Source organism: Megascapheus bottae, chromosome 14 (assembly GCF_031878675.1).
Source record: "Megascapheus bottae isolate mThoBot1 chromosome 14, mThoBot2.hap1, whole genome shotgun sequence".
Taxonomy (NCBI): Eukaryota; Metazoa; Chordata; class Mammalia; order Rodentia; family Geomyidae; genus Megascapheus; species Megascapheus bottae.
Window position 1 is genome coordinate 30,751,992 of NC_143522.1, and position 27,917 is coordinate 30,779,908.

Here is a 27,917-nt window from a genome sequence, read left to right on the forward strand (position 1 = left end):
TAGTTAGGCCTACTGTGGTTCATGCCTGTAATTCTAGCTACTTAGGGGGCTGAGATCTGAGGATCACAGTTCAAAGTCAGCCTGAGCAGAAAAGTCCAGAGACTCATCTCCAATAAACTACCAAACACTCAGAAGCAAAGTTGCAACTCATGTGGCTATGCACCATTCTTTTTTATTTTTTGCCAGTCCTGGAGCTTGAACACTTGACATGAGCACTGTCCTTGGGCTTCTTCCCCAAGGCTAGTGCCCTGCCACTTGAGCCACAGCACCACTTCTGGTTTTTCTATGTATGTGATACTGGGGAATCAAACCCCAGTCTTCAGGCATGCTAGGAAATCAGTCTAATTCCTGCCCCCCGCCCTTTTTTTGCTAGTCCTGGGGCTTGAACTCGGGCCTGAGGTTGGGCTTTCTTAAGGCTAGAGCTCTACTACTTAAGCCACAGCACCACTTCTGTTCATGTGGTACCGAGGAATTGAACCCAGGTTTTCCTGCATGCTAGGCAAGCACTCTACGACTAAGCCAAACTCCTGGCCCTCATGTGCCATTCTTGACCAGGCCCCGAATTCAAGCTCTAGGATTGGCAATAGATAGATGGATGGATAGGTAGATAGATAGATGGATAGATAGATAGATAGATAGATAGATAGATAGACAGACAGACAGACAGACAGACAGACAGACAGACAGATAGATAGGTAGATAGATGGATGGATGGATAGATAGATATAGATAGATAGATAGATAGATAGATAGATGGATAGATAGATAGATAGATAGATAGATAGATAGATAGATAAGATAGGTAGATAGATGGATAGATGGATAGATAGATAGATAGATAAGATAGATAGATAGATAGATAGATAGATAGATAGATGGATGGATGGATGAAGGTAGACAGATAAATAGATGGAAGTTGGCTGCAGGCACTGCTGGCAATGAAGCAGTGGACTGTGTCCCCAGGGGACCCTGCCCCAGAGTTGAGGTGCCACCCTCTGGAGCCAGGGGAGCCAGGACTCGCAGGCCAAGGCCGTGCCCCTTCTCGAATGGTTTTCCAGCTGAGCAGCATCCAGATCTTCCCAACAAGTCACTGCGCCCAACATGGCCCCAAGCTCACACAAAGGAGTACCTGTAGTGGCTAGACAGGAGACCGAGGGCATGAAGGACCGGAGGGGCTGCCTGTCCTGTCCTGTGATGGAGCATTCGGCCTCGCTCACCACCGCCCGGGAGCGGAGAAGGCACAGCCACTGCCCAGTCAAGCCAGAAGTGCACACAACAGGGTCTGTAGTTTCCTCGACTGCTTCACTGGTTTTGAGGCAGGGTCTCACAATGGGCTTCCACTGGGTTTGAATCCTCCATTTCCCTAGCACCCAATCCTGGCCTTATCTGCTCAAATTCACAGGAAATTCACAACACTGCTGGTGCTGGTGGCTCACACCTATAATCCTAACTACTCAGGATGTGGAGGTCTGAAGATCTTGGTTCGGAGTCAGCCTGGTAAGGATAGTCTGTGAGACTCTTTTTTTTTTTTTTTTTTGCCAGTCCTGGGCTTGAGCTCAGGGCCTGAGCACTGTCCTTGGACTTTCTCAAGGCTAGAGCTCTACCACTTGAGCCTCAGCACCACTTCCAGCTTTTTTTCTATGTATGTGGTACCGAGGAATCGAACCCGGGTCTTCGTGCATGCTAGGCAAGCACTTTAACCACTAGGCCAAACTCCCGGCCCATCTGTGAGACTCTTTAACCAACAAAATATCAGAAATGAAGCTGAGTGTTTTTGATCCAACCACAGGGACAGTGCCTAGGTCCTGAGTTCAAGTCCCAGGGCTGGTGCATACACACACACACACACACACACACACACACACACACACACACACACACACACACACTATTTACGAAAGACTCCCCGTTTCAGATCTTTGTTTTGAAAATGAAATAAAAGCCTAGAATGGGGCGGTTTACAAATATATTCAGCTGGAGCATTGTGCAGGGCCTTGGGTGAAGCACAGAGGCCAGGCAGCTCCAGGCCGGGAGAGCAGGGGCGCAGGGCCACATGTCCAGGGCCTTTGGGCCTCCCTTGCACGGCCCGGCGGCCCGCATTTCCTTGTGCTTTCATCCACTTGCAGACACACCTGTGCAGCCTGTCCACAAGGACACTGGCGTCTCAGCAGCCGCCACCTTTCCTGGTGATGGTGGGCAGGTGGTACTGCTTCAGGGTGGGCTTCATGTCCTTCTGCGGGCCTGTCTGGTAAGGAAGGGCAGGGACATGGGGAGGCTGCGGTCCGGGCGGAGTGCATCCAGGGGAGGGAGGCGGCCAGGCTTACCTTCTTACTCACATTCACACACTTGAGGGGCAGCAGCACGGGGACTCTGCCATCCACTCCTGCACCCAGTGCGGGCCGCAGCGCAGGGCTGGTGCACGGCGACAGTCTGCTCACTGCCGACAGTCGCAGCCTGGGCAGCTCCACAGGGCAGTCGGGCCCGGGTCTCTTGGCGCAGTCTTCCTCATGCCTCGGGGGCTGCTTCTTGAAGGAGAACACAGGTCGGTGCTCACGGCCGCACGGAGGGTCAGGGCCCAGGGCAGGAGGTGCCCGCCTCTCCTACCCTGACTCCAGCCCTGCTCCCGGCTGTCCCGCTGGCTGGCTTTGCATCGCAGGGCCAGGAGCAGCCTGGAGGTTCCCGCTGCAGGGAGACCCTGGCCCCGACTCTACCTGCTGCTTGTGGGCCTCCCGTGGGCGCCCGTGGTGAGCGAGCGGCTCCAGTGCCGCAGAACGCTCTGGGAAGAACACTCTCCTATGGCTGACCAGAGCCCGGGCTTCGGCCATCCTGCAGGGAGGGAGAGAGTCCATGTCCGCATCTCCAACCTGCCAACGAGGGGCCCTGAGGGGCTCCTTTCCTTCCTGCACAGCTCCACAGGGTCTGAGTGGAAGCAGAAACCACCCAAACCTTGGCAGTGCCCCAGGGCAGTCGCATGCCAGGCAGCAGGCCAGGCATGCCCCCACAGGCCTGAGCTGGCTCTCCGGCGTCCCACAATCCCACCGCCAACTCGCGTTGTCTATACTGGACATGGCCAGGCCCCTTCGTATTTACCCATTGGAGCCTTGGCGTCACCCCCAAATGGCCACAGACTCCACATCCCATCATGGAGCGGGCCTAGGAAGAAGATAAGAGCTGCTCCATGAGGCCAGCTCCTCAGGAGCCCCACCTTGCTCCTGGAAGTAGGGGTGCTGCAGGGCCTACCTCTGCTCCTGGAAGTAGGGGTGCTGCAGGGCCTGGTGGGCGGCGATTCTGTCGTCGGGGTCGTAGACCACCATCGAGTGCAGGAGGGAGAGGCAGTGCGGGGACAGGTTGGTAGGCGGCGGAGGAATTCCCGATCCCTTTTTAAAAGGAAAATCAAAACTCATAGCTCTCGACCTGCATTAAAACCCAATGACAATAAACCATCACGCCGTTATTAGAGTGCTCAGCCAGGCAGCACCCCAATCTAAGGGACCCACACCAAAGGAAGTCTGAGAAAGGGAGCAGCCCCAAGAGAACACCCAACTGCATGAGGGGGGAGCCAGAGAGGGACCTGGGCCTGTGAACACTGAGCAGAGCCGCCTTCGGGATGTGCTGCCCAGCCGTGCTGTGAACTTCAAACTGCTCTAGAAGCAGGGGCTGCAGAGGGTGAGGCGTGCACTGTGGGCACTGAAGAGCCTTTACTGGACCAGGCCAGGGCTCTGCCCAGCATGGGCTGGCACCTCTTTCCTACCTATCCCATAAACGATGGATGTCACTTCCCACAGTGAGGAGTTTTAGAAAAGACAGTGTGGCTGATCACGGTGGCTCACACCTGTAATTCTAGCTACTCAGGAGGCTGAGATCTGAAGATCACGGTTCAAAGCCAGCCTGGGTACTAAAGTCCATGAGCCTCTTATCTCTAATTAACCACCAGAAAACTGGAAGTGGCGCTGTGGCTCAAGGGGCAGGGCGGTAGCCTTGAGCTGAAGAGCTCAGGGACAACGCCCAGGCCCAGAGTTCAAGCCCCACGACCGACAAAAAAAAAAAAAAAAAAAAAAAAAAAAAAAGATGACAAGACAGTATGGCCTGACTGATGGAGCACCTGTCCAGCCAAGTATGAGGCCTTGAGTTCAATCCCAGGGTGGTCTTGCTGACTGGGAACTTCCTTTCCAAGGGATTCTAAGTGCCGTATAAGTCGGTATACACAGCCCAACTTGCGGGCCTGTAGAGACCCTGGGATGTTCAATGATGCCCAAGAAAGAGCCCACCCTCATTCACCCCCCCAAAGGGACAGGCTGCCCTCTTCCTGCAGTGGGAACCCAGTGAGGCTGGGCAGCGGGCCACATCCTCTCCTCAGGGGACACGACACTTACTGCTTGAACTTGGTCAAGGTTCTCTGAGCAGGCGTGCCAATCACATCATGGATCTTTGAGATCTGGTCAAGTTCATTGGCTCCTGGGAAGAGGGGCTGCAGACTGCAAGGGCATGACTGCGGTGAGGGGGAGGCTGCTGGGGACTGACTCCGCCCACAGCCAGCCCCTCAGCCAGCCTACATGTGCTTCTAAGGCAGGCAGGCAGGCTCACGTCACAAATGCTGAAAGCACAGGGCCTCGGGTCAGCCAGGGTAAGTTCTGCTGACAAACCCAGGGGCATGGGGTAGGTCTGTGACAGGTGAATTCTAAGGAACACTTCAGACTTCCAAGCTTTCACAGATCTGGGGAGGGGAAACACTATTTTAGATCTATATTTAAATATTCAGCTCATGGCTGGGAACTAGTGGCTCACAGCTAGACTCATGGCTACTCAGGAGACTGAGGTCTGAGGATTCCAGTTCAAGGCCAGCCAAGGAAGACAATCTAACTCTTATCTCCAATGAACCAGCAAAAAAGCTAAAAGACTCGTGGCTCACGCCTATAATCCTAGCCACTCAGGAAGCCAAGATCTGAGGCTCATGGTTTGAAGCTACCCCAAGCAGGAAAGTCCATGAGACTCCTCTCTCCAATTAACCACCAAAAAGCCAAAAATGGAATGGTGGTTCTATCTGCTAGCCTTGAGCAAAACATTCAGGACAGCAATCAGGCCTGAGGTCAAGCCCCAGTACCAGCACACACACAAAAATTCCATTCATCTACTCAGGAGGCTGAGATCTAAAGATGGAGACCCGAAGCTAGCCCAGCACCAATTAACAACTCAAACCCCTGAAGAGGTGCTGTGTCTCAAGTGGTAGAGTGGTAGTCTAGAGCACAAAGTGGCTCAGGAACAGCACCCAGGCCCTGCGTGCAGACCCCTTATTTTATAAGCCACAAAGAAAACTTAAACACAGCTCTGGCAGCAAGAGAAGGAGCTTCTATCAGCAAAGGGCAGTCACCTTCTCGGAAGGAGACGAAAGAATGACACAGGGACGCTGATCAGGTAAGGCCGAGCACTAGGACCCAACAACAGACTGGTAGGATGCTGTCAGCCACCATGTTCAATTACCATCGTTCCAAACCAACCCAAAGGATCTTAGCCCAGGGTAAGAATAGTCATCAGGGGGGCTGGGAGTTTGGCCTAGGGGTAGAGTGCTTGCCTAGCATGCACAAAGACCTGGGTTCCATTCCTTGGTACCATATACAGAGAAAAAACTGGAGGTGGTGCTGTGGCTCAGGTGGTAGACCACTAGCCTTGAGAAAGCCTAAGAACAGTGCTCAGGCCCTGAGTTCAAGCCCCAGAAACTGGCAAAAAAAAAGAAAAAAACAATAGTCATCAGCACTTTGGGCTAGAATGAAGCAGCTATTCAGTTAACTCCCTCACATGACAAGTCTTAGGGCCACACTCTAGAATCAAAGGCAGCATGGCCTAAAGGTCCATCTGTGCCTATGTTTACAGAAGCCAGCTGAGCAGGGAGCACGGGGAGTCCCCCTCGTCCCTGCCCACCTGATGCCTCACCTGGAGCAAGAGGACATGCCCTCCCTTCCCTGGCTGCTGTAGCCAGATACTCTGAGCAGGAACATGCTCAACCTACTTTGATCACCACTCCTCCCGGAGACAGAGCCCGAAGGCACAGGAGGAAGGAAGAGAGAAGAGGAGGGCGAGAAGGGGAAAAGGAGAAGGAAGAGAGATGGGAGGGGAGGGGGGACAGTGGGAAGTGTGAGAGGATAGAGAAGAGGAAGAAGGGAGAGGAAGGGAGAGGAGGCAGGAGGGATGGGGATGGAAGGATTGAAGGGAAGGCGGAGGGGAGGAAGGGAGGAACCAGGAACAGCTAGCCGAGATCTCACTTGAGATCTGACTTCGGTAGAAGGTAGAAAAGTCCAGCAGAGCTGGGCGTGCTGGCTCACTCCTGTAATCCTAGCTATTCTGGAGGCTGAGATCTGAGGATCAAGGTTCAAAGCCAGCCCGGGCACAAAAGGACTTGAGACTCTGATCTCCAATTAACCTCTAGAAAATGGGAAGTGGGGTTTGGCTCAAAGGTAGGGTGGTAGCCTTGAGCTGAAGAGCTCAGGGACAGCGCCCAGGCAGAGATCAAGCCCCGTGACCTACAAAAAAAAAAAAAAGGAAGGAGGGAAGGAAGGAAGAAAGGAAGGAGGGAAGGAAGGAAGAAAGGAAGGAGGGAAGGAAGGAAGAAAGGAAGGAAGGAAGGAAGGAAGGAAGGAACGAAGGAACGAAGGAACGAAGGAAGGAAGCAAGCAAGCTGCCTGCTCCTCCTCTGTGGGTGGACACACTACCCACTACCATGAACGGCTAAGAGAAGGTCCCAAGAGCCTCGCCTACCACCAGGGAAGGCTTGCAGCAAGCAGTACGCTTGCTGCTCCTCTGTGGAGAACACCAGTCTGAATCACCCAGGATCAAGCCCAATGGAGACCATTCCCCGCCACAGGAAAGCAAGCAAGGACAATGACTTAACAAGAAGTAAAATGAGTCCAGCCTCAGTGACTCACACTTGCAATCCTAGCTACTCAGAAGGCTGAGATCTAAGGCTCTTGGTTCAACACCAGCCCAGGCAGGAAAGCCATGAGACTTTCACTCCAATCAAGCAAATGTGGAGCTGTGACTCAAGTGGTGGAAGGCTAGCCTTGAACCACAAGAGAAAAAAGCGCAGGGACAGCGCCCAGAAGAGGTGGGCTCAGGCGCAAGCTACCTGGCGATCTCGTAGAACACGCAGCCTGCGCTCCACAGGTCCATCTTGTAGGTGTAGAAGCCATCGGTGAGGAGGCACTCGGGGGCGCGGTACCAGCGTGTGGAGATGTACTCTGTGTATGGCTGCTTAGAGTAGACACTCCGGCAGGATCCAAAGTCGCCGAGCTTCAGGATGTCCTGCTGCACAGAAGAGGGTAGGGACAAGAATCCACTCACCCTGCAAGCCTGGGGCTTGAGCTCAGGCCTGGGCACTGTCCTTGAGCATCTTTTGCTTAAGGCTAGCCCTCTACCACTTGAGCTACAATGCCACTCTGGGCCTTTTCTCTTTATGTGGTACTGGATTCATGCATGCCAGGCAAGCACTAGGTCACATTCCCAGCCCACTTACTGTATTTTTTAAAAAATGTGTATTGGTATTGTGGCTTGAAATCGGGGCCTTGTGCTCTTGCTCAAGTAAACACTTGCTCATGGCTGGCCCTCTATTACTTGGACCATGATTCCAGTTGGTCAATTTGCTTGTTAGCTGGCGATAGAATCTAGTGGACTTTACTGCCCGGGTTGGCTTTAAACCATGATTCTCGGATCTCAGCCACCAGAATAAACTAGGGTTGTAGGATGTGAGCCACAGAACCTGTCTTCTATGTCTTCAGGTTCGTTCCCACATCAGCCCTCCACCCTCCCAGGCCACCAACTTAGGGGTGGCTCAGTCCTCAGCTCACTGCTCATGGGCTCTTGCAGCCATGTGACTTCAGGGGGCTCTGCTTCAGGGGGGTGAGTCTCAATACAGGATACCACAAAAAATGGCACAGGTACCCTCCCCCACCCAATCCTGGGCTTGGACTCAAGGCCTGAGCACTGTCCCTGGATTTTCTCAAGGCTAGAGCTCTACCAATCGAGCCACAGCAACACTTCTGGCTTTTTTCTATGTATGTGTTACCAAGGAATCGAACCCGGGTCTTTGTGCATACTAGGCAAGCACTCTACCACTAGGCCAAACTCCCAGCCACAGGGTACACTTTTAAACTCAGCAGTGAAGGTTGTATTGGAGAGGAACTTCCAAGACAAGATTCCAAATCACTGGAGTCAGATGGACCACCTGGGTGCCTCCATCACCCTGGGTCTGGCTCTGGAATGGCTGTGTGGGAGGGGTCCGTAAGTGTCTTCCCACAGGTGTGTAGCCAATCACACTGACATGCACTAAGTAAATCTTTTCCAAACTGGAAGGGAGAAATAATTTAGAAGATAAAGACTGGGGGCCGGGAGTTTGGCCTAGTGGTAGAGTGCTTGCCTACTATGCAGGAAGACCCGGTTCAATTCCTCAGTACCACATACATAGAAAAAAAAAAAAGCCAGAAGTGGTGCTGAGGCTCAGGTGGTAGAACTCTAGCCTTGAGAAAGCCCAAGGACAGTGCTCAGGCCCTGAGCTCAAGCCCAGGACTGGCAAAAAAAAAAAAAAAACCACCAACAACAACAACAAAAGATAAAGACTGGGAACACAGCTTGATGACAAAGAGTCAGTCTGCCAGGTGCTAGACCCTGACTTTCCTCCCTAGAACTGAAAACGAAACAAGAACATACCATAAGAAAGGCAGGGCGGCTCACACCTGTCATCCTGGCTACTCAGGAGGCTGAGATCTGAGGATCAAGGTTCAAAGCCAGCCCAGGCACTAAAGAACCTGAGACTCTTATCTCCAATGAACCTCTAGAAAATGGGAAGTGGGGCTTGGCTCAAGGGTAGGGTGGTAGCCGTGAGCTGAAGAGCTCAGGGACAACGCCCAGGCCAAGTTCAATCCCCATGACCGACCCCCCCCCCCCCGCCAAAAAAAAGCCAGCAGAGGCACTAAAGAACATGAATAAGATTCATCTCCAATTAACCATTAGAAAACAGGAAATGGGGATATAGCTCAGGCAGTAGCCTTGAGCAGAACTCAGGGACAGTGGCCAGTCCCAGAGTTAAAGCCCCAAGACCCACCAAAAACAAAAACAAAAACAAAACAACACCAGAGCTTTTTTTTTTTTTTTTTTTGCCAGTCCTGGGCTTGAGCTCAGGGCCTGAGCACTGTCCTTGGACTTTCTCAAGACTAGAGCTCTACCACTTGAGCCTCAGCACCACTTCTGGCTTTTTCCTATGTATGTGGTACCGAGGAATCGAACCCGGGTCTTTATGCATGCTAGGCAAGCACTGTACCACTAGGCCAAACTCCTGCCCTCAAACCTGTAATCTTAGCAACTCAGCAAGCTGAGATCTATGGATCATGGTTCAAAACCAGCCTGGGCATGAAAGTCCATGAAACTTTTACCTCCAATTAACCACCAAAAGGCTGGAAGTAGAGCTGTAGCTCAAGTGTAGAATACTAGTTTTGAGCAAAAGTTTAGAGGCAATGCTTAGACTCTGAGTTCAAGTCCTGGTACTGAAATGACAACAAAAAACGCCAAAACAATGACAATAACAAAACACATTCTCCAGCTATCTAGGACTGATAGCACATCCAGTTTCCAATTCTATCTCTACTGTGGTATAGGGTATTCACATTAAATTCTTACCTTTATTAGTATATTTTCTGGTTTTACATCTCTGTGAAATATTCCATTTCTGCATTTCATATAGAATAGATAAAAATAGAATTAGCCAAGTACAAAAGTGGTACACATCTATAATCCTAGCTATTTGGGAAGCAGATTAGGAAGACAGAAGTTCAAGGCCAGCCCTGGCGCACAGTTCATGAGACCCCATCTCAACCAACAAAAACCTATCATCCTAGCTATATGGGAGATGGATATAGGATCGTGGCTCAAGGTCAGCTCAGAGTTAGCTTCTTTGCTTAAGGCTGGTGCTTTACCACTTGAGCCACAGCTCCACATCTAGCCTTTTGGTGGTTAATTGGGCTTTTCTGCCTGAGCTGGCTTCAAATTGCAATCCCTAGATCTCAGCTTCTTGAGTAGTTGACATTACAGGCAGGAGCCACCAGCTCCCAGCTCAGACAATGGGTCTGACCTTCTGATCCAATCTCAGCCAGCGACACTGTTCTGTTCCGTGTGTTGTGTACAGGCACACAGTATTTTGACCATCCCTGCCCTCCTTCCCCAGTCTGCCACTGCCTCCCACCACCGGTTACACTGGACTGGGTCAGGACTGGAGCTGTGTGGTGTACTAGCCACCCAGCAGGTGCAGTACCTGTGCATGTGATCGAGGGATTTGCACAGCTGGTACATATAGTGCATGATTCTTCTTTCTGACAGTGGGTGTCTTCGCCCTGAGGAAGAGACAGGCAGACATGGTTAGCAAGGGCGCAGCTTTCCTTTACAAATCATAGAACTCACTTTTATTTAGGGGTATGTAAAAATCTGAGATCCTCTGTGAAAAATCATCGGAAGTAGTTAAAGGAAATACAAAGCACACAGAAAAATTGTACCATTACAAAGCCTACCTACTGCACCAGCTGGTTAAAGTCACAGAGCAACTGATTACTGATTTCTGTGGGAGTGAAGTGGATTTGATGACCCTGACCTTGTGGGACTCCCTTTCAAAGTGTGTGAGTCACCCAAAACCCTGTGTCTTCCTGTCTAGATGGGGATCTCCATTTGATTCATTCTCCTGAGACATGTTCTCTCTTGCCCAGGCTGGATTCAAACTCTTGGACTCTGTGGTCTTCCCACCTCAGCCTCCGCATAGCTGAGGCACCAAGGCACCTGGCCCTGGGGAAGAGAGCACACACCACCCAGCTGAAGAGCTGCTGATGGCCGTGGGTCCACAGGGCACATGAGCCCCTTTCACAGCACAGGCCATGCAGCATGGTGTGGCAGAGGCAGAGCCCAGGGCAGCCCTTCAGGCTGCAGCCCTCCCTGTGTTCTCTGCTCTCAGCACACCATCCCAGCACCACAGAGAACCCAGCACGCCATCCCAGCACCACAGAGAACCCAGCACACCAACTCAACACCAAGAACAATTTTCCATAAAAGGTAACATTATTAGGGGTCGGGAGTTTGGCCTAGTGGTTAAAGTGCTTGCCTAGCATGCATGAAGACCCAGGTTCAATTCCTCGGTACCACATACATAGAAAAAAAGCCAGAAGTGGTGCTGAGGCTCAAGTGGTAGAGCTCTAGCCTTGAGAAAGTCCAAGGACAGTGCTCAGGCCCTGAGCTCAAGCCCAGGATTGGCAAAAAAAAAAAAACAAAAAAAAAAAAAAAAAAACAAAGAAAAGGTCACATTTTAATTGACTGCAGTCCAATGGTGGCCACTTTTAGTTTTCCAAATCTTCAAGGTGATCATGGCTGTTTAGCAGATCAGAAGCCCACTTCCTTTCTCCTTAAATATATCAACTATTAGGTACCATGGACTGGAAGTGTGTGACTTCTCTTTGTAAGTAAATGCATTTTTTTTTTTTTTTTGCCAGTCCTGGGCTTGAGCTCAGGGCCTGAGCACTGTCCTTGGACTTTCTCAAGGCTAGAGCTCTACCACTTGAGCCTCAGCACCACTTCCGACTTTTTTCTATGTATGTGGTACCGAGGAATCGAACCCGGGTCTTCATGCATGCTAGGCAAGCACTTTAATCACTAGGCCAAACTCCCGGCCCTGCATTTTTTTTCTCTACATAATTAAGCATGTTTGTAATGTCTAAGTACCAGAAATTAAAATTTTAAAACATATCAGTGCAATTAACTTTTTCATGTAATATCATCTTTTTATTGGTTCACCTAGCTTATTATGTTTCCTAGAACTGAAAGCAAAAGAATTAAAATTAGGACTTTGTTAACTTTCCTAAACTTTAAGAATTCTAGAGGCTAGCCAGGCACGTTGGCTCACGCCTGTAATCCTGGCTACTCAGGAGGCTGAGCTCTGAGGCACTGTCACAACTCAGTGCCTAAGGGCCAGGCGAAAGCCTGCCCTCCAGAAGGTCTGGTGAGAACGGCTCCTCCTCATGGGGTCCACACCCCACAGGCAAAAACTGGCACGGCACTCTTCTGAACCTGAACCTACAGAAGGAAGACCGTCAGAAAAAGCTTCCTCCACCCAGTCTTCACAACCAGCCAGGAATCTTTTGTTGTTGTTGTTGTTGGGCTTAAACTCAGACCCAGGTGCTATCCCTGAGCCTCTGTGTGCTCAAGGCTAGCCCTCTGTAACTTTTGAGTCACAGCGCCACCTCTGGTTTCTGAGTGTACTGGAGATGAGAGTCTCATGGGGACTTTCCTGCTCTGGCTGGCTTCAAACTGTGATCTTCAGATCTCAGCCTCCTGAGTGGCTTGAATTATAGGTGAGAGCCATCAGCACTGGGCCAGCCGTGGAACTTTTAAAAACCAGATCCCAGCCAGGTACTAGTGGCTGAGGCCTACAGCCCTAGACTCAGGAGGCTGAGAACTGAGGAGTGCAGCTCGCAGCCAGGCCAGCACAAAAGTCTATAAGACTCTTACCTCCAATTAACCACCAAAAAGCTGAACGTGAAGGCCGGGAGTTTGGCCTAGTGGTAGAGTGCTTGCCTAGCATGCACGAAGGCCTGGGTTCCATTCTTTGGTACCACATACATAGAAAAAGCCAGAAATGGTGCTGTGGCTCCAGTGATAGAGCTCTAGCCTTGACAGTGCTCAGACCCTGAGTTCAATCCCTGGGACTAGAGGGGGAAAAAAAGCTGAAAAGTGAAGATATGGCTCAAGTGGTAGAGTGGCAGCCTTGAGTGAGAGTGCAAGGTTTTGAGTTCTAGTCACAATACAGGCACCCATGTGCATGTCCACACACAGGTAGCTTTCAAGTCCAAATTCCAGATCTCGTAGATCAATGGCTCAAGTATAGAGCCTAGGAATCTGCACCAGGCCAACCTCCAAGCCAGAATCTGCATTTCTTTCCTGCCCTTGGTCCCAGCTTGTGAGTCCTGTCGGGGTCCCACCTTCCGTGCCTCCCTGTTTCCCTGGCCCATCCCCTAACTGTGGTCCTGGGCTGGTTCTCTCCTCCGGCCACCTCTAAGGGTGGTCCCCCAGGGGCAAGGCAGTGCAGCAACAGGATGGAGCAGCAGGCTGGACTAAGTCCACCAGCCCCTGTTCCAGGCTTCCAGCCCAAGGTGATGGAACAAACAAATGCAGTAGCCTGAGTAGGCCCCTCGGGGGCCCTGCCACCCCCAGTCCTCAGCGGCTGGAGCCCCAGCCTCAGCAACCCCTGGAGGCTTCACCATGTGTTTCCACTCTCTATGAAAGTCACATCTCATCTCAATCATGCAAAATAGAGCTACGAGTGCACAGGGGCAGACTTGAGCATTCACTAAGTCAGCATCATTTGAAGGAAAGCCAGCCCTGTGTCTGTCCTCACCTCCACAACGACATTCTAGCCCTGCTCTACTGCTCAGGCTTGGGGGTGTATGTTGGGCCCCTCAGGCACAGTCAAGGGCCTTTATATCCACACCTGTACACACATGTTCTGGAGCAAAAGCCAGAACAGAGCACAGGGTCACGGGTGGGGTACAGGCTGAGCAAAGCCTGAGCCACCAATTACAGCGGCACACACAGGACAGGGTCTCCAGCTCTGCACTCTGAGGCTGGGTCACCTCAGACCAAGCACAAGTGGAAAAATCTCAACTCGTTGTGAAATTCACATTCCTTACCTGAAAGCAGGGCTGAGATCATAGGACTGGCTGCACTGCCACATGCACAGCTGATAACACATGGTGACTGCAGAGGCCAAAGGTGAGGATGGCCTCAGTGGTCAGTGTCCACCAGAGCCTCTGCAGATCCCACCATGACCTATCCAGTCCAGGGGCAAGGCGCACATAAAAGCACATGGCTACAACAGGGACCGGTGCTGTCAGCCATGCTGTCCAGAGGTGCCAGGATGGGGTCACCGCCTGCTGAAAGCCATAGAGGCTGATGGCACGAGAACCAAGACATCACCCACTCAGGGTCTAATGCCAAAGAAGAGATTAGGAATGCAGTCACAAATGCATTTATGTTCTACTGTTTCTTATACATGCACAGAAAAAAATAAATAGAACTAAAAGTATTCTTTTGGTAAAGATAAAATTGCTACATGGTAAAGCTTTATGTCATAGCTGAACTGGAAACGTTTCCTTCTTGTTGCTACATAAAAAGTGCTGCATCTTATAATTAATGGGTCAGAGTTCATAAAATATAAAAATATTACTGAGGAAGTGGCACTGTGGTGCCAAAAAAAATACAACTGAATCCATCTAGTAGGTATTATTTGCAAAACAGACAGGTGGCAGGGCCTGTCACATCAGGCTTGGACCTAGGGCCGGGAGAGCCCCAGAAAAACAACATGGTGCAAAGATAAAGTCACAAGTAGATGGGAGTCATCGTCCTGGCTCTGCCAGTTCTTAGCAGTTTTCATCTGGATTATTAACGAATCCCACAAGCTTCAGTTTCCTCATTTGTGAAGGAGGAACAGTTACAATCTGCCTTTCCAGCACAGCTGGGATTAAAGGGGTGAGTCACCATGGCCAGCCCTGCCAGCTGTTTTCCCAAGTTTCAGTATCCTGAACACTGTATGGCTAGAAGCATCTTAGAAACTCTGCCTATGAAAGAAATGACATCTGCCAGGCACGGTTGCTTACACCTGTATTCCTAGCTACTTAGGAGGCTGAAATCTGAAGATCAAGGTTCAAAGCCAGCCTGGGCACTAAAAAGTCCTCAGATTCTCATCTCCAATCAATAACCAGAATACCGAAGTGGTGCTGTGGCTCCAGAGGTGGGGCGGTAGCCTTGAGCTGAAGAGCTCAGGGGCAGCAACCAAGCCCAGAGTTCAAGTCCAAAGAAACAGAGAAAGAGAAAGAGAAAGAGAAAGAGAGAGAGAGAGAGAGAGAGAGAGAGAGAGAGAGAGACAGACAGACAGACAGACAGACAGACAGACAGAGACAGAGAGAGACAGAGAGACAGAGAGAGACAGAGAGAGGGGAAGAAGAAGAAGAAGGAGGAGGAGGAGAGGGAAGGAGGGAGGGAGGGAGGAAGGAAGGAAGGAAGGGCGGACAGACATGGCCAGGCGAGGTGGCTCACCTGTAATCCTAGCTACTCAGGAAGCTGAGATCTAAGGATCAAGGTTCAAAGCCAGCCCAGGCACAAAAGGACCTGAGACTCTTATCTTCAATTGACCTCAAGAAAATGAGAAGTAGGGCTTGGATCAAGGGTGGTAGCCTTGAGCTGAAGAGCTCAGGGACAGGGGCCAGGCTGAGTGCAAGTCACATGACCCACCAAAAAGAAAAAGAAAAAGACATGGACGTCATGTTGAAGTCCGTGGTCCCCAGGCTTCTGTCAGGCACTTTCTGAAAGGGGCTTTCGGTTGTAAATATGAACCTCCTGCAGCAGCCAGGACTGGAAGCCATCTCTATGAATGTAACCCTCCAAAGAGTAAGGCCTCCCCTCTAAGACTCCACCGGGTTGGGGGGGAATGTACTGCCCATCCCCAGCCTGCACACAGCTGCCTTGTCTCCTCTGCACTGACTCATTTGGGACTTCCTACCTCTCTGATCCAGGCTCCATACTTGCCATAGCTCCCTGCTTTAGCTGGCTTCCGGATCACTAATTTAGAGGTTGCACGGCAACTTCACAGGGCTTTAACAGCAGGGTCCTTTTCAGGAACTTGAGGGCCATTTTGTGGAAATCATCCATTTCTCATTTGCCCAAAAATGGTGATCTTGTAACCTCAGAAGGACACAGCCTCCACCTTCAAATCAGGCTGCTGCCGCAAACCTGAGAGCCACAGAGCCCGCGAGTACTGCCTTTGCTGGCGCCTTTCCCCACGCCTTGCCTGCAGCTTTATTATCTCATACACATCTCCAGTCGCTGGGTTTAAGACTTGGGTCTCCCAAATCCTCATGCCCGGCCACTAGGAAGTAGTGTCTCAGGAAGAGCTGCTTTCAATGACCAGGATGCTGCGTGACAGGCAAGGCACCAGGCCTGGCTTGCTAAGGATTGTGGGTCTAATAAAGAAATGGCTTCAGTGTCTCCAGTTACACAATCTCTCAACTCCCAGATATTAGACATTTGTTCTAAATAAAGCTTTGCCAACAGGTGAGAAAATCCCAATTCCCTTAAGTCTTAAAGTATCCATACCTTAGATAGCAACATAATTCTAAGATATATACCTTATACTGCTGGACTCTGAACTGAAACCAAAGCTCTTCAGCTCAAGGCTATCACCCTGCCCCTGGGCCTGGGCATTGTCACTGAGCTCTTCAGCTCAAGGCTACCGCCCTACCCTTGGAGCCAAGCCCCACTTCCCATTTTCTAGAGGTTAATTGGAGATAAAAGTCTCAGGTCTTTTTGTACCCAGGCTGGCTTTGAACCTTGATCTTCAGATCTCAGCCTCCTGAGTAGCTAAGATTATAGGGGGAACCAGCACGCCTGGTCACTTCTTTCTTTTTTCTTTCTTTTCTTTTCTTTTTTTTGGCCAGTCCTGGGCTTGAGCTCAGGGCCTGAGCACTGTCCTTAGACTTTTTTCTATGTATGTGGAACTGAGAAATCAAACCCAGGTCTTCGTGCATGCTAGGCAAGCACTTTACCACTAGGCCAAACTCTTGGCCCCTCCTTTCCTTTTTCTGCTTGATTTTTTTTTTTTTTAAGTTGATTGGTCATGTGGCTTAAACTCTAGGCCTGGGCGCTATCCCTGAGCTCTTCAGCTCAAGGTTTTCTGATGGTTAATTGGAGATAAGAGTTTCTTGTGGGGCGCAGTGGCTCACAGCTCCAGTTTCAGCTTTTTTGGTGGTTAACTGAAGATGAGCCTTACAGACTTTCCTGCCAGGGCAGGCTTCAAACTGTGATTCTTAGGTCTCAGGTCTCCTGAGTAGCTAGCATTATAGGTGTGAGTCACAAGTACCTGGGTTTTCAATGTTGTGCCTGCCTTGTTTTGAGCACAGTACAGAAGAAAGTAAAGAAAAAGGCAGGGACAGACTTCAGAGTACAACAGCACATGTGTACAGGGCCCTGCGTGAAGAAGGCTGTGGGGTTCTGCTTCCTATGGCCTATATTCCTTGGGGCTTTCCTTCTGTTTGCAAATGTGCTTTCAGTAGGTAAGGGGCCAGGAAACACTTTCCTATAGCACACAGTCCAGCACTGTCTGCCCAAGAACTTGCAAAGCACTGTGGGGCAGTGGCCCGTGACCCAAAGAACTACAAGGCATATGTGAACCACAGAAGAGTACCTCAGATTAGCTTTCAAAAGTCTACATACCTCGAATTAGCTCATAAATATTCATGTCCATAAGTTCACATATTAGTGCAAGAGAACCAGATTTTCTGTCACTGAAGAAGAAAGCAAGTTTTAAATTCTTTTGTCTTAAGCAGAAAATAGAATCAAATATCTAATTTAGTTGTGCTTATTTCTGGTGAACACAAAGAATTCCCACACCAATGAAGACTGCTATGTAATTACTGGAATATTAGAGGATTTTTTTTTTTTGATCGGTCGTGGGGTTTGAGCTCTGGGCCTGGGCGCTGTCCCTGAGCTCTTCAGCTCAAGGCAATCACCCTACCCCTTCAGTCACAGTACCACTTTCTGTTCTCTAGTGGTTAACTGGAGATAAGAGTCTCACAGACTTTAGTGTCTGAGCTGGCTTTGAACCACGATCCTCAGATCTCAGCCTCCTGAGTAGCTAGGATTATAGGCGTGAACCACCACGCCCTGCTATAGAGGATTTAATTTTTAAATTAAAATTTTAAGTATTATTATTTTAAAACACTTTAAGCAAAAAATTTTAAATCCCTTTTAAACATAGATAGATAGATAGATAGATAGGCCAGGAGTTGGCCTAGTGGTAAAGTGCTTGCCTAGCATGCACAAAGACCTGGGTTTGATTCCTTGGTACCACATACATAGAAAAAGCTAGAAGTGGTGCTGTGGCTTAAGTGGTAGAGCACTAGCCTTGAGAAAACCCAAGGACAGTGTCAAAAGAAATATATAGATAGATATATAATATATATAATATAAATAAAATAAAAAAATAAAAATGAATTTCCTTCATGCTTACTGCATGTTCCATGTGAATTTACTAAACCACTGTATGTGCTGGAGAAAACTGACAGTGAGGAGCAAACACCCGAATCTGGGAGAGGGGAGAGGAGATGGCACCCCCTTTCACCGTGTGCTGCACTCGCTGCACTAGGCAGGCACAAAACACTTGGGCTAAATTTCTCATTCACTTGGGTCCCGACCACAGATCCCACACTGCGGAGCCTTGGAATGCTGAGGGGGACCACAGGACATTCTATAAAGTACAGTAAAACGCATGCATGCTGCAGCACTTTGCCTCTTGTATGCAATGCAAACTCTGGTCTCCAGACCCCTGCCAAGGAGGAGGCACACAGCTACCATGTGGTCTTGAGTTTGCAAGTATCTTATCCAGTGTTAAAAATCCCCCACACTTCAGTGGCAGAGGCTGGAGTCCTGTGGCTGATTTAACAGTTCCAACTCCCCACAGACGCTTCCACAGCTTCCATGGCAGGGGCAAGGGGATCCTTCACTGTGAGCACTCCTCTAGCACATCCTGAACCCCGCAGCCCCACTCCCTGCTGGGGAGCCTGAGGAGCCGGAGTGGGCACCCACAGATGGTGCCCAGGGACTTCCTATTAGTAGGTAAACATTTTGGAAACTGTTCTATAATTAGAACAGAAATGAAAATTGCTCAGCAATGATAACAGTGATCATAAGAAAGGCTGTGGAAACAGCAAAGCTGTGGCCAGCAAGGACAAGGAGAGATGCAAGGACCCCAAAATACCAGTTGGCTGTGCTGTCTGGCCTCACCAAGTCCTGCAGAGTGTTTGTAACCAGGCTCACCTAAGCAGAGGCCCTGTGATGCTGTGGGACCAGCAAATACTCTCAGTGACTAACCACAGTGTCCTTAAGAGAGAAGTGCTAAGGCGAGGTCACTTGTCAGGCTCTAGATATACTTACAAAACCACTTCGTACAGGGTAAGGATGTTGGGGTGTGGGTTCAGGCGCCTCAGGGCTTGTATCTCCCGCAGGTTGTTCACTTGGTCGATACTATTTTGTAGGAAAAAACAGATATCTTGTTTACAATTAGGCCAACTGTAACACTAGTTATTAAAGCATGCTTACTAGCTTCATAATATACATACAAGTCAGTCAGATTTTATTTTCCCCATGAGACACTGAAATAAAACTTATTTCTGCATTCTTTTCTTTTTTTTTTTTTTGCCAGTCCTGGGCTTGAGCTCAGGGCCTGAGCACTGTCCTTGGACTTTCTCAATGCCGGAGCTCTACCACTTGAACCTCAGCACCACTTCTGGCTTTTTTTTCTATATACATGATACTGAGGAATTGAACCCAGATTTTGTGCATGCTAGGCAAGCACTCTACCACTACGCCAAACTCCTGGCCCTTTCTGCATTATTTTCTGAAAATCAAAGTTCTTGCCAGGAACAGTGGCTCAAACCTATAATCCTAGCTAACTCAAGAGGCTGAGATCTGAGGATCAAGGTTCAAAACCAGCCTGGTACAAAAGGACCTGAGACTCTTATCTCCAATTAACCTCTAGAAAATGGGAAGTGGGGCTTGGCTCAAGGGTAGGACGGTAGCCTTGAGCTGAAGAGCTCAGGGACAGTACCCAGGCCCAGGGGTAGGGTGGCAGCCTTGAGCTGAAGAGCTCAGGGACAGCGCCCAGGCCGAGTTCAAGCCCCATGACCCACCAAAAAAAAAAAAAAAATCAAAATTCTTTTTTCTTTTCCTTAATACTAGGGATGAACGCAAGGCCTCCCACATGCCAGGCAAATTTATTGCAGAGCTACACCACCAGCATTCAAATCAAGGGTTTTATAGCTTACAATACCCATTTAAATTCTCCCCATCTAATATCATAAAAAAAATAGAAGGGGGGCCGGGCATGGTGGCTCACGCCTACGTTTCAGGAATAGATCCATCCCGCTTCTCTTTATTTTATTTTTTTATCCATTTTGCTGGGCCTGGGGCTTGAACTCAGGGCCTAAATGCTCTACTGGGGCCTCTTTGTGCTGAAGGCTAGTGATCACCACTTGAGCTAGAGAAGCACTTTGGGCTTTTTTGAGTAGTATGTTGGAGATAAGAGTCTCATGGGAACTTCTCTGCCTAAGCTGGCTTCAAACTATGACTCCCATCTCAGCCTCCTGAGTAGTTAGGATCCCAGGCATGAAAATTCCTTATATTTTAATTTTATTTATTTATTGTTGTCAGTCATGAGGTTTGAACTCAGGACCTGAGTCATGTCCCTGGGCTCTTTTGCTCAAGGCTAGTTCTCTAGCACACTGAGACATAGCTCCATTTACAGTTTTCGAGTGACTAACAGAGTTAAGAGTCTTAAGGAGCTGGGTGTGATGGCTCATACTTGTAATCCAAGCCTCAGGACCGACAAAAAAAGAAAAGGCTCATGGGAACCTGGGCTGGCTACAGTATAGAATTTTGACTAACTAGAAGGGGATCGGTTTCCAAGGAGACATTAGTAACAGCATATGTTCTTCCTGAAACTTAGTACCATCATTAGAACAGGCACTGCCGATGTACATGAATATTGTGAGGTAATGAGATGAGCTGTTTCAGAAAAAGTGTAAACTTTGTTCAAATCCTTGCACTTTTTGTATTTATTTATTTGTGTTGGTCTTGGGCTTGAACTCTGGGCCTAGGTGATATCTCTGAGCTCTTCAGCTCAAGGCTACCGCCCTACCCCTTGAACCACAGCTCCACTCCCATTTTCTAGTTGTTAATTGGACATAAGGGTCTCACAGTCTTTAGTGCCTGGGCAGCTTTGAACCTTGATCCTCAGATGTCAGCCTCAGAGTAGCTAGGATTATAGGTGTGAGCCACCACACCCGGCTTTGTATTTTTTCTTAATGATTTTTATTCCTTTATGTAAACTCATTAAATTGGAAGAGGAAAAAAAAAAGTCAATGCAAAAAAATTTGCATGCATCTTAAGTGTCAATCATTCACACTCATTAAAGGCGCATGGGTATTAGATGTCAGGCCCACTGGCAGGCCTACCTGTCAAAGTGCTGCTTCATTTGCTTGCATGCATAGTGGTTTCCGTCTCTTAGGCTCTGCATCTTCATAACTTCAGAAAACGTTCCCTCTCCTATTTTTCCAATTACTTTATAGTCTATAATATGAGAAAAGAAGTTTACGATATATTTTATATTACTCCATATGAAGCAATAATTGATAAATTTGATATTTCATAGCATATACTGAGCACCGGTTTTCCAGTTCACATTGTCTTCCCACAAGGAGAAGCTCAGCTGTGTGGCACCCACAAAGCTCCCTGCTTACTCCCCTACTCCCTTTGTAAGCAGGAATCACCTCACCAGCACGCTGGCTGGCGAGAGGCTAGCCACCACACAGTGACAAGGGTTACTCAAGCAGGCACGGGCAAGTGCCATCATTCACCCCCAAGCCGACAGGGCACCCACTCAGCGGCAGCTTCCTGCAGTTCTCAAGGCTGACAGCATCTGCCTGGTTCTGGCACCACCATCGCCACAGCTGTAAGCCTCCCATTCCCTTCTCCAGGTCAAGGTGCATTCAGACAATGATGGACACAGGTAAAAGGAGTTCCTTCCCAGGCCAGGAGTGTGGCCTTGTGGTAGAGTGCTTGCCTAGCATGCACAAAGTCCTGGGTTGGAATCCTCTGTACCACATACACAGAAAAAGCTGCACGTGGTATCATGGTTCAAGTGGTAGAGTTCTAGCCTTGAGAGAACACAAGGACAGTGCTCAGGCCCTGGGTTGAAGCCCCAGCTCTGGCAAAAAGGAGGAGGAGGAGGAGCAGCAGCAGCAGTAGCAACACAGTGCTGCAAACCTGACAAAACAAATAGTTATGACTCATTAGGCTGGCTACCTATCTAGTCAGTACCTGCCCTTGAACGTAAGACCTCCAGCTGCTTGCTCAGCTGGTACTCCATCACGAGCCAGGCCAGCTTTTTGCTGGCTATCAGTGGAGAAGGAGTCTCCTGAACTGTTCTCCATGACCTGGCTCAAGCCTCATGCTCCAGATCTCCGCCTCTGAGTAGGCAGGATTACAGGCCCGGATCACCTGCAGCAAGCACTAGGCTCCTCTTCACCTGAGTTCCCTACATTTTCCCTGTTTTGATGGCAGTGATAGTGGTCAACTATTTTGCAGAACACCCTCTGCCAGAATCCCCTGCTTTTTCCCTGTGATGGGAGCATCTGTTACCAACAAGGCCTGCAGCCAATGCCCACCTCGGCCTGCTAGTCCATACTTTCTTCTGCACAGATCTTCTCAAGAATAAGGTACTGCTGGGTGCTGGTGGCTCACGCCTGTGATTCTAGCTACTCAAGAGGCTGAGACGTGAGCGTCATGGTTCAAGGCCAGCCTGGGCAGGAAAGTTCCCATCAGACCCTTATCTCCAATGAACCACTAGAAAACCAGAAGTGGTATTGTGCCTCAAAGTGGTAGAGCAGCAGCCTTGAGCAGAAGGGCTCAGGAGCAGCGCCCAGACATCGAATTCAAGCCCCACAACTGACAGCAAAGAAGTGAGGTGTTATCTACCATATCTGAGTTGCAGGAGGTAACTGTCTGTAAAAAGTTACTACTCTTTAAGCTGGGTGCAGTGGTTCATGCTTGTAATCCTACCTACTCAGGAGGCTGAGATCTGAGGATCAAGATTCAAAGACCTTGAGACTCTTATCTCCAATTACTCACTAGAAAACAGAAGTGGGGCTGTGGCTCCAGGGATAGGGCAGTAGTCTTGAGCTGAAGAGCTCAGGGACAGTGCCCAGGCCCAGGGTTCAAGCCCCATGACCCACAGGAAAAAAAAAAGTCACAATTTAATAGGAAAATGTGGAGTGGTTCTGGAGTCTGTGAGAAAGGGAGGCCAGTATGCAGTAAGAGGAGCCCACCAGTGACGCCTTCCTGTAAGCAGAAGAACTGAGGAACTGGGTCATGGCTCCCTCCAGGGAGGAAACTGCAGTATCTGCTTCCCTGCAAACCCCTGACCCACATACATCTCACATGGAAGAAATGTTGGCCAGAGGGAAATTACTAGAAAAGAGGCAATAAACTATCAGATGAGTGGGTATCTGCATACCAGGTGCTGGTCCATGAACACAAAGACAAAAACAAACAACCCTAAGATGTTGGGCAACAGTGGCTCATGCCCCTCAGAATGACAGGCTATGAGGATCACAGTTCAAAGCCATTCCAAACTGGCTGAGACTTGCATCTACAAGCAATTGCCCAAAAAAGGTAGAAGTGTAGCTGTGTGGCTCAAATGGTAGAGTATTAGCCTTGAGCAAAATAGCTCAGGGACAATGCCAAGGCCCAGAGTTCAAGTCCCAGTACCAACACAAAAACAAGTAACAAAAACTCCTAAGGTGTGAACTTGCTCTCAAAGATCTTCAGTGCAGGGCCGGGAGCTGGCCTAGTGGTAGAGGGCTCACCCAGCACGCACAAAGACCGGGTTTGATTCCTCGGTACCACACACATGGAAATGAAAAAAGCCGGAAGTGGTGCTGAGGCTCAAGTGTAGAGCTCTAGCCTTGGGAAAACCCAAGGACAGTGCTCAGGCCCTGAGCCCAAGCCCAGGACTGACAAAAAAAAAATCTTTTTTGGAGATGGTAGTTTTGGAGATGGTAGATGAACATTATGATAAAGTCAATATTAGAACGCTCAGCAAGCAAAAAAGTGATGCATCATCCTTCCCTCTGTGAAAGCAGAGCTTGCAATACATTATCTGAAGTTTCAAAAGGAGGCTTTTTCATTTTTCCCCATTTTTTAAACTTATTCTATCACTTATTATGAGTCTTTGGGTGTTAATTTTATACTCTGGAATAAGTCAACACTACTTATTTTGTTGTTCACTCTGACTCAGCATTAGCCACTGAGCAATCCCACCGTTGACTCTTGGCCTCCTAGACAACTCCCTGCCATGTGGGATTGCTGGGGGGGGGGGGTGGGATACCTAGGATTCAAACCCAATGCCTTGCACATGTTAGCCAAGTGCCCTACTACTTGGCTGCAGTCCCTGCCTTGTTGTTTCTCAGTATTCCCTTGCTTTCTGGCCATATGAGATCTCCATTTCTCCAATGAGCTCTGGCTCCTTAACTGAAAATGGCACTAGGTACTAAGATTCAGGTGGCAGGAGCCAGTTCTCAACAGTGCTATGCCCCAAGCACTCCACTGGCCCCACTTCTAAATGGAGGGCTAAGGCTCAGAGAGGTTGAGCCGCTCATATGGGTTCATGAGGGAGCAGTAAGACAGAGAGGGCAGGCCAGGGAGTCTCCCTGGAATGAATCTCTGGGCCATGCTGCTGTAGCTCTTCCAGGAGCAGGCAGAACCCATCAGCACAGCGGAAGAGTGACAGGACAGCCACAACATGGTGGAGTAACAGATGCTTTCCACATGACTGGCCTGGCCGATGAGAGCCCCTAAGAAACACAGAAAGTTGCCAACATACCAGTGGCACCTTCTGCAAAAGAAACAATGATAAAGGGACCCAGAGTTTGGCCTGGTGGTAGAGTGCCTGCCTAGCATGCACAAAGACCCAGGTTCAATTCCTTGGCACCACATACACAGAAAAATCCGGAAGTGGTGCTGAGGCTCGGTTATGAGAGAACATGAACAAACATCATGGTCTGGCTCAGCTTCCCATAAAGTTGGCCCTCAGGCAGTGAAGGCACCCTATCTACCTTGACACACTAGTGTCACCTCAGGCCAACAATTTGCAATCACTACCCAACAAAAAGCATGGAACAACCAGCTCTTAAAACTTTGGAACCGGGGCCGGGAGTCTAGCCTAGTGGTTAAAGTGCTTGCCTAGCATGCACAAAGACCCGGGTTAGATTCCTTGGTACCCCATACATAGAAAAAAGCCAGAAGTGGTGCTGAGGCTCAAGTGGTAGAGCTCTGGCCTTGAGAAAGTCCAAGGACAGTACTTACGTCCTGAGCTCAAGCCCAGGACTGGCAAAAAAAACCCCAAAAAACAAAAAACTTTGGAACCAAGCTGGGTGCGGTGGCTCATGCCGGTAATCCTAACTACTCAGAGGGATGATATCTGAAGACCAAAGTTCAAAGCCAGGTCAGACAAGGTTTATCCAATTAAGGGCCAAAAGGCTGGAAATGAGGCTGTGGCTCAGGTGGTAGAGTGGCCCAGCCAGCCTTGGGCAGAAAGGCTTCCTGTCCTGGCTGGCTTCAACAGAGCTTTTTAAATCTCAGCAACGTGATAATAACCTCAGAGTTGAGAAAATCCATGGAGGCACAGTCAAGGGTGACAAAGGGGTTTTATTAGTCTGCAATGCCTTGCCCTCGTCCTGAATCTCCTCAGAACTGAGAACAACAGCTGCAATCTCTAAGGAAGTAATCTCTCTCTCTCTCTCTCTCTCTCTCTCTCTCTCTCTCTCTCTCTCTCTTTCCTTCTCCTTCTTTCTTTTTCGCTCCTCCTTCAAACACAGTTTTATGCATATGATGCCTGGCCTCCAGTTAGGATTATAGGTGTGAGCCACCAATGCCTAGCTCAATGTACTCAACACAACTTCTCAGTACAGGTGGGAGTGTGGCCTAGTGGTAGAGTGCTTGCCTAGCATGCACGAAGACCTAGGTTCAATTCCTTGGCACCACATACACAGAAAAAGCCAGAAGTGGTGCTGAGGCTCAAGTGGTAGAGCTCTAGCATTGAGAAAGCCCAAGGACAGTGTTCAGGCCCTGAGTTCAATCCCCAGGACTGGCAAAAAAAAAAAAAATTGAAAAATTTCAATTTAAAAACTTGGAAAGAGAGTCAGGAGTTTGGCCTAGTGGTAGAGTGCTTGTCTAGCATGCACGAAGACCTGGAATCGATTCCTCAGATACATAGAAAAAAGCCGGAAGTGGTGCTGAGGCTCAAGTGGTAGAGCTCTAGCCTTGAGAAAGTCCAAGGACAGTGCTCAGGCCCTGAGCTCAAGCCCAGGACTGGCCAAAAAAAAAAAAAAGCAAAAAAAAAAAAAAAAACCCAGGGAAGAGCCAGGCACAGTGGCTCACGCCTGTAATCCTAGCTTCTCAGGAGGCTGAGATCTGAGGATCATGGTTCAAAACCAGCCAGGGCACTAAAGTCTGTGAGATTCTCCTCTCCAATTAACCACTGGAAGTGGCACTGTGGCTCAAAGGGTAGGTTGGTAGCCTTGAGCTGAAGAACTCAGGGACAGTGTCCAGGCCCAGAGTTGAAGTCCCATGATCAACAGGAAAAAAAAAAAAAGGAAGAAAAAAATTGGGAAGAATGATGAGAGGAATGTAGTCTAAAATATGTGTATGTAAGTGTAAACTTTTCTGGGCTTTGTAACACGTTGATGAAAATACAATAGAGAAAAACAAAAATGCCTTGGAAGGGTGAATGAGAGGACTTACTTAAATGTGTTATGTAATTTAGTTCTAAGCACTGGGCTTAGAACTTGGGTGGGTGCGTGTGCTAGGCAGGTGCTCCAGTGCTGGGCCATTTCCCCAGCTGTTATGCAGCTGACACCGCATACGGATGACCACGTGGTAAGTTACCATCCTCTGCAGGGCGCAGGGGCTGCTCTTGTTTCTGCACCTCTGGCTACCCACCACCAATGACCCTAACGTCTGTATCCCTGTGTGTCCTGGCTGGACTGTCACAGGTGCACACATGCGCACGCACGCACACACACGGGCACAGTCACGTACACACACAGGCACGCACACACACACAGGCACACACGCACACACACATGAGCGCGCACACATGCACACACAGGCACGCACACACACACAGGCCCACACGCACACACACATGAGCGCGCACACATGCACACACAGGCACGCACACACACACACAGGCACGCATGCACACGTGCGCGCGCGTGCACACACAGGCCCACACGCACACACACATGCACGCGCACACAGGCACGCACAGGCATGCACACACACAGGCACGCACGCACACGTGCGCGCGCGTGCACACACAGGCACGCACACACATGCACACACACGCGCGAGCGCACACACAGGCACACACGCACACACACAGGCACGCACACGCGCACCCACCCTCTCTTCCCCGCATTACACCCTCTCGGGTGACTGACCACAAGTCGCCCTTCCCGACGCTCCCTCCAGTCACCGTTTGTAACGGTTCCGAGCTCAACACGACTGCGCGAGCCCAGCACCCACGCCGCCCGGCCCCGCGCTCCGCCGAGGAGGGGCGACCCGCGGCCCGCGCCGCCCGGGAGCCAGCCGGGCACCGCCGGGCGCGTCCAGTTACCTTCAAGGAGCTAAGAGGCGGCCTGGCAAGGCCCTGGCCCTGGCCCGCCGCCGCCCGCCGCCCGCCCCCTGCCAGCCAGACCGCCGCCGCCCGGCTCCCGCCGCCGCCCGGCTCCCCGTCGCCGCCCGGCTCCCCGCCGCCCCCCGCCGCCTGCCAGCCCGCCGCCCCCCGCCGCCCCCCGCCGCCTGCCAGCCCGCCGCCCCCCGCCGTCCCCACGCCCGGCTCTCCGCCGCCCCCCGCCGTCCCCACGCCCGGCTCCCCGCCGCCCCCCGCCCGCCGGACCGCCACCCGGGCCCCACGAGGCCCCGGCGGCTCCCCGGATCCCACAAAGCCCTCGGGGGCCCCGGGCCGCTTCCCCGGCCCCTCTCACTTTTCATTCCGGACGCGGACGCCGGCGGCGGCGGCCCCTCACCGGCACGGAACAGAAAAGGAAGAGCGCGGAAAAGGCGGCACCCCGCCGTCCGCTTCCCCGAGGCCGGGTCCGGCGCGAGGACCGCCACGATGGCCCCAGGCCGGGGAGCGTTAGGATTCCGCCGCCATATTGTATTCCTGTCTCCCTAGCAACCGCCGGGCCCTGCACGCCCCGGGCCACGGCCTGCGCGTGCGCGAAAGGGAA

At 50.3% G+C, this 27,917-nt stretch overlaps 1 protein-coding gene across 9 annotated transcripts; it reads right to left on the reverse strand.

Annotated features, from left to right (window-relative positions):
* Window positions 1-1,909: 1,909 nt before the first annotated feature.
* Window positions 1,910-27,847, reverse strand: Mok (MOK protein kinase). Of its 9 annotated transcripts, none has more exons than XM_090344867.1 (12): window positions 27,672-27,847; window positions 21,078-21,192; window positions 19,000-19,089; window positions 17,281-17,351; window positions 10,292-10,370; window positions 9,661-9,709; window positions 7,118-7,296; window positions 4,374-4,475; window positions 3,241-3,414; window positions 2,712-2,826; window positions 2,337-2,525; window positions 2,083-2,245 (listed from the first exon to the last, which is right to left on the reverse strand). In XM_090344867.1, the coding sequence occupies exons 1-12, from the start codon at window positions 27,676-27,678 to the stop codon at window positions 2,165-2,167; spliced, it is 1,251 nt and encodes a 416-aa protein (XP_090200993.1). In that variant the 5' UTR covers window positions 27,679-27,847; the 3' UTR covers window positions 2,083-2,164. The 9 variants fall into 9 exon arrangements, with proteins under 9 accessions (XP_090200990.1, XP_090200989.1, XP_090200988.1 ...); XM_090344866.1 differs by having other exon boundaries at window positions 2,083-2,233; window positions 2,325-2,525; XM_090344865.1 differs by having other exon boundaries at window positions 2,325-2,525.
* Between the last annotated feature and the right edge of the window lie 70 nt (window positions 27,848-27,917).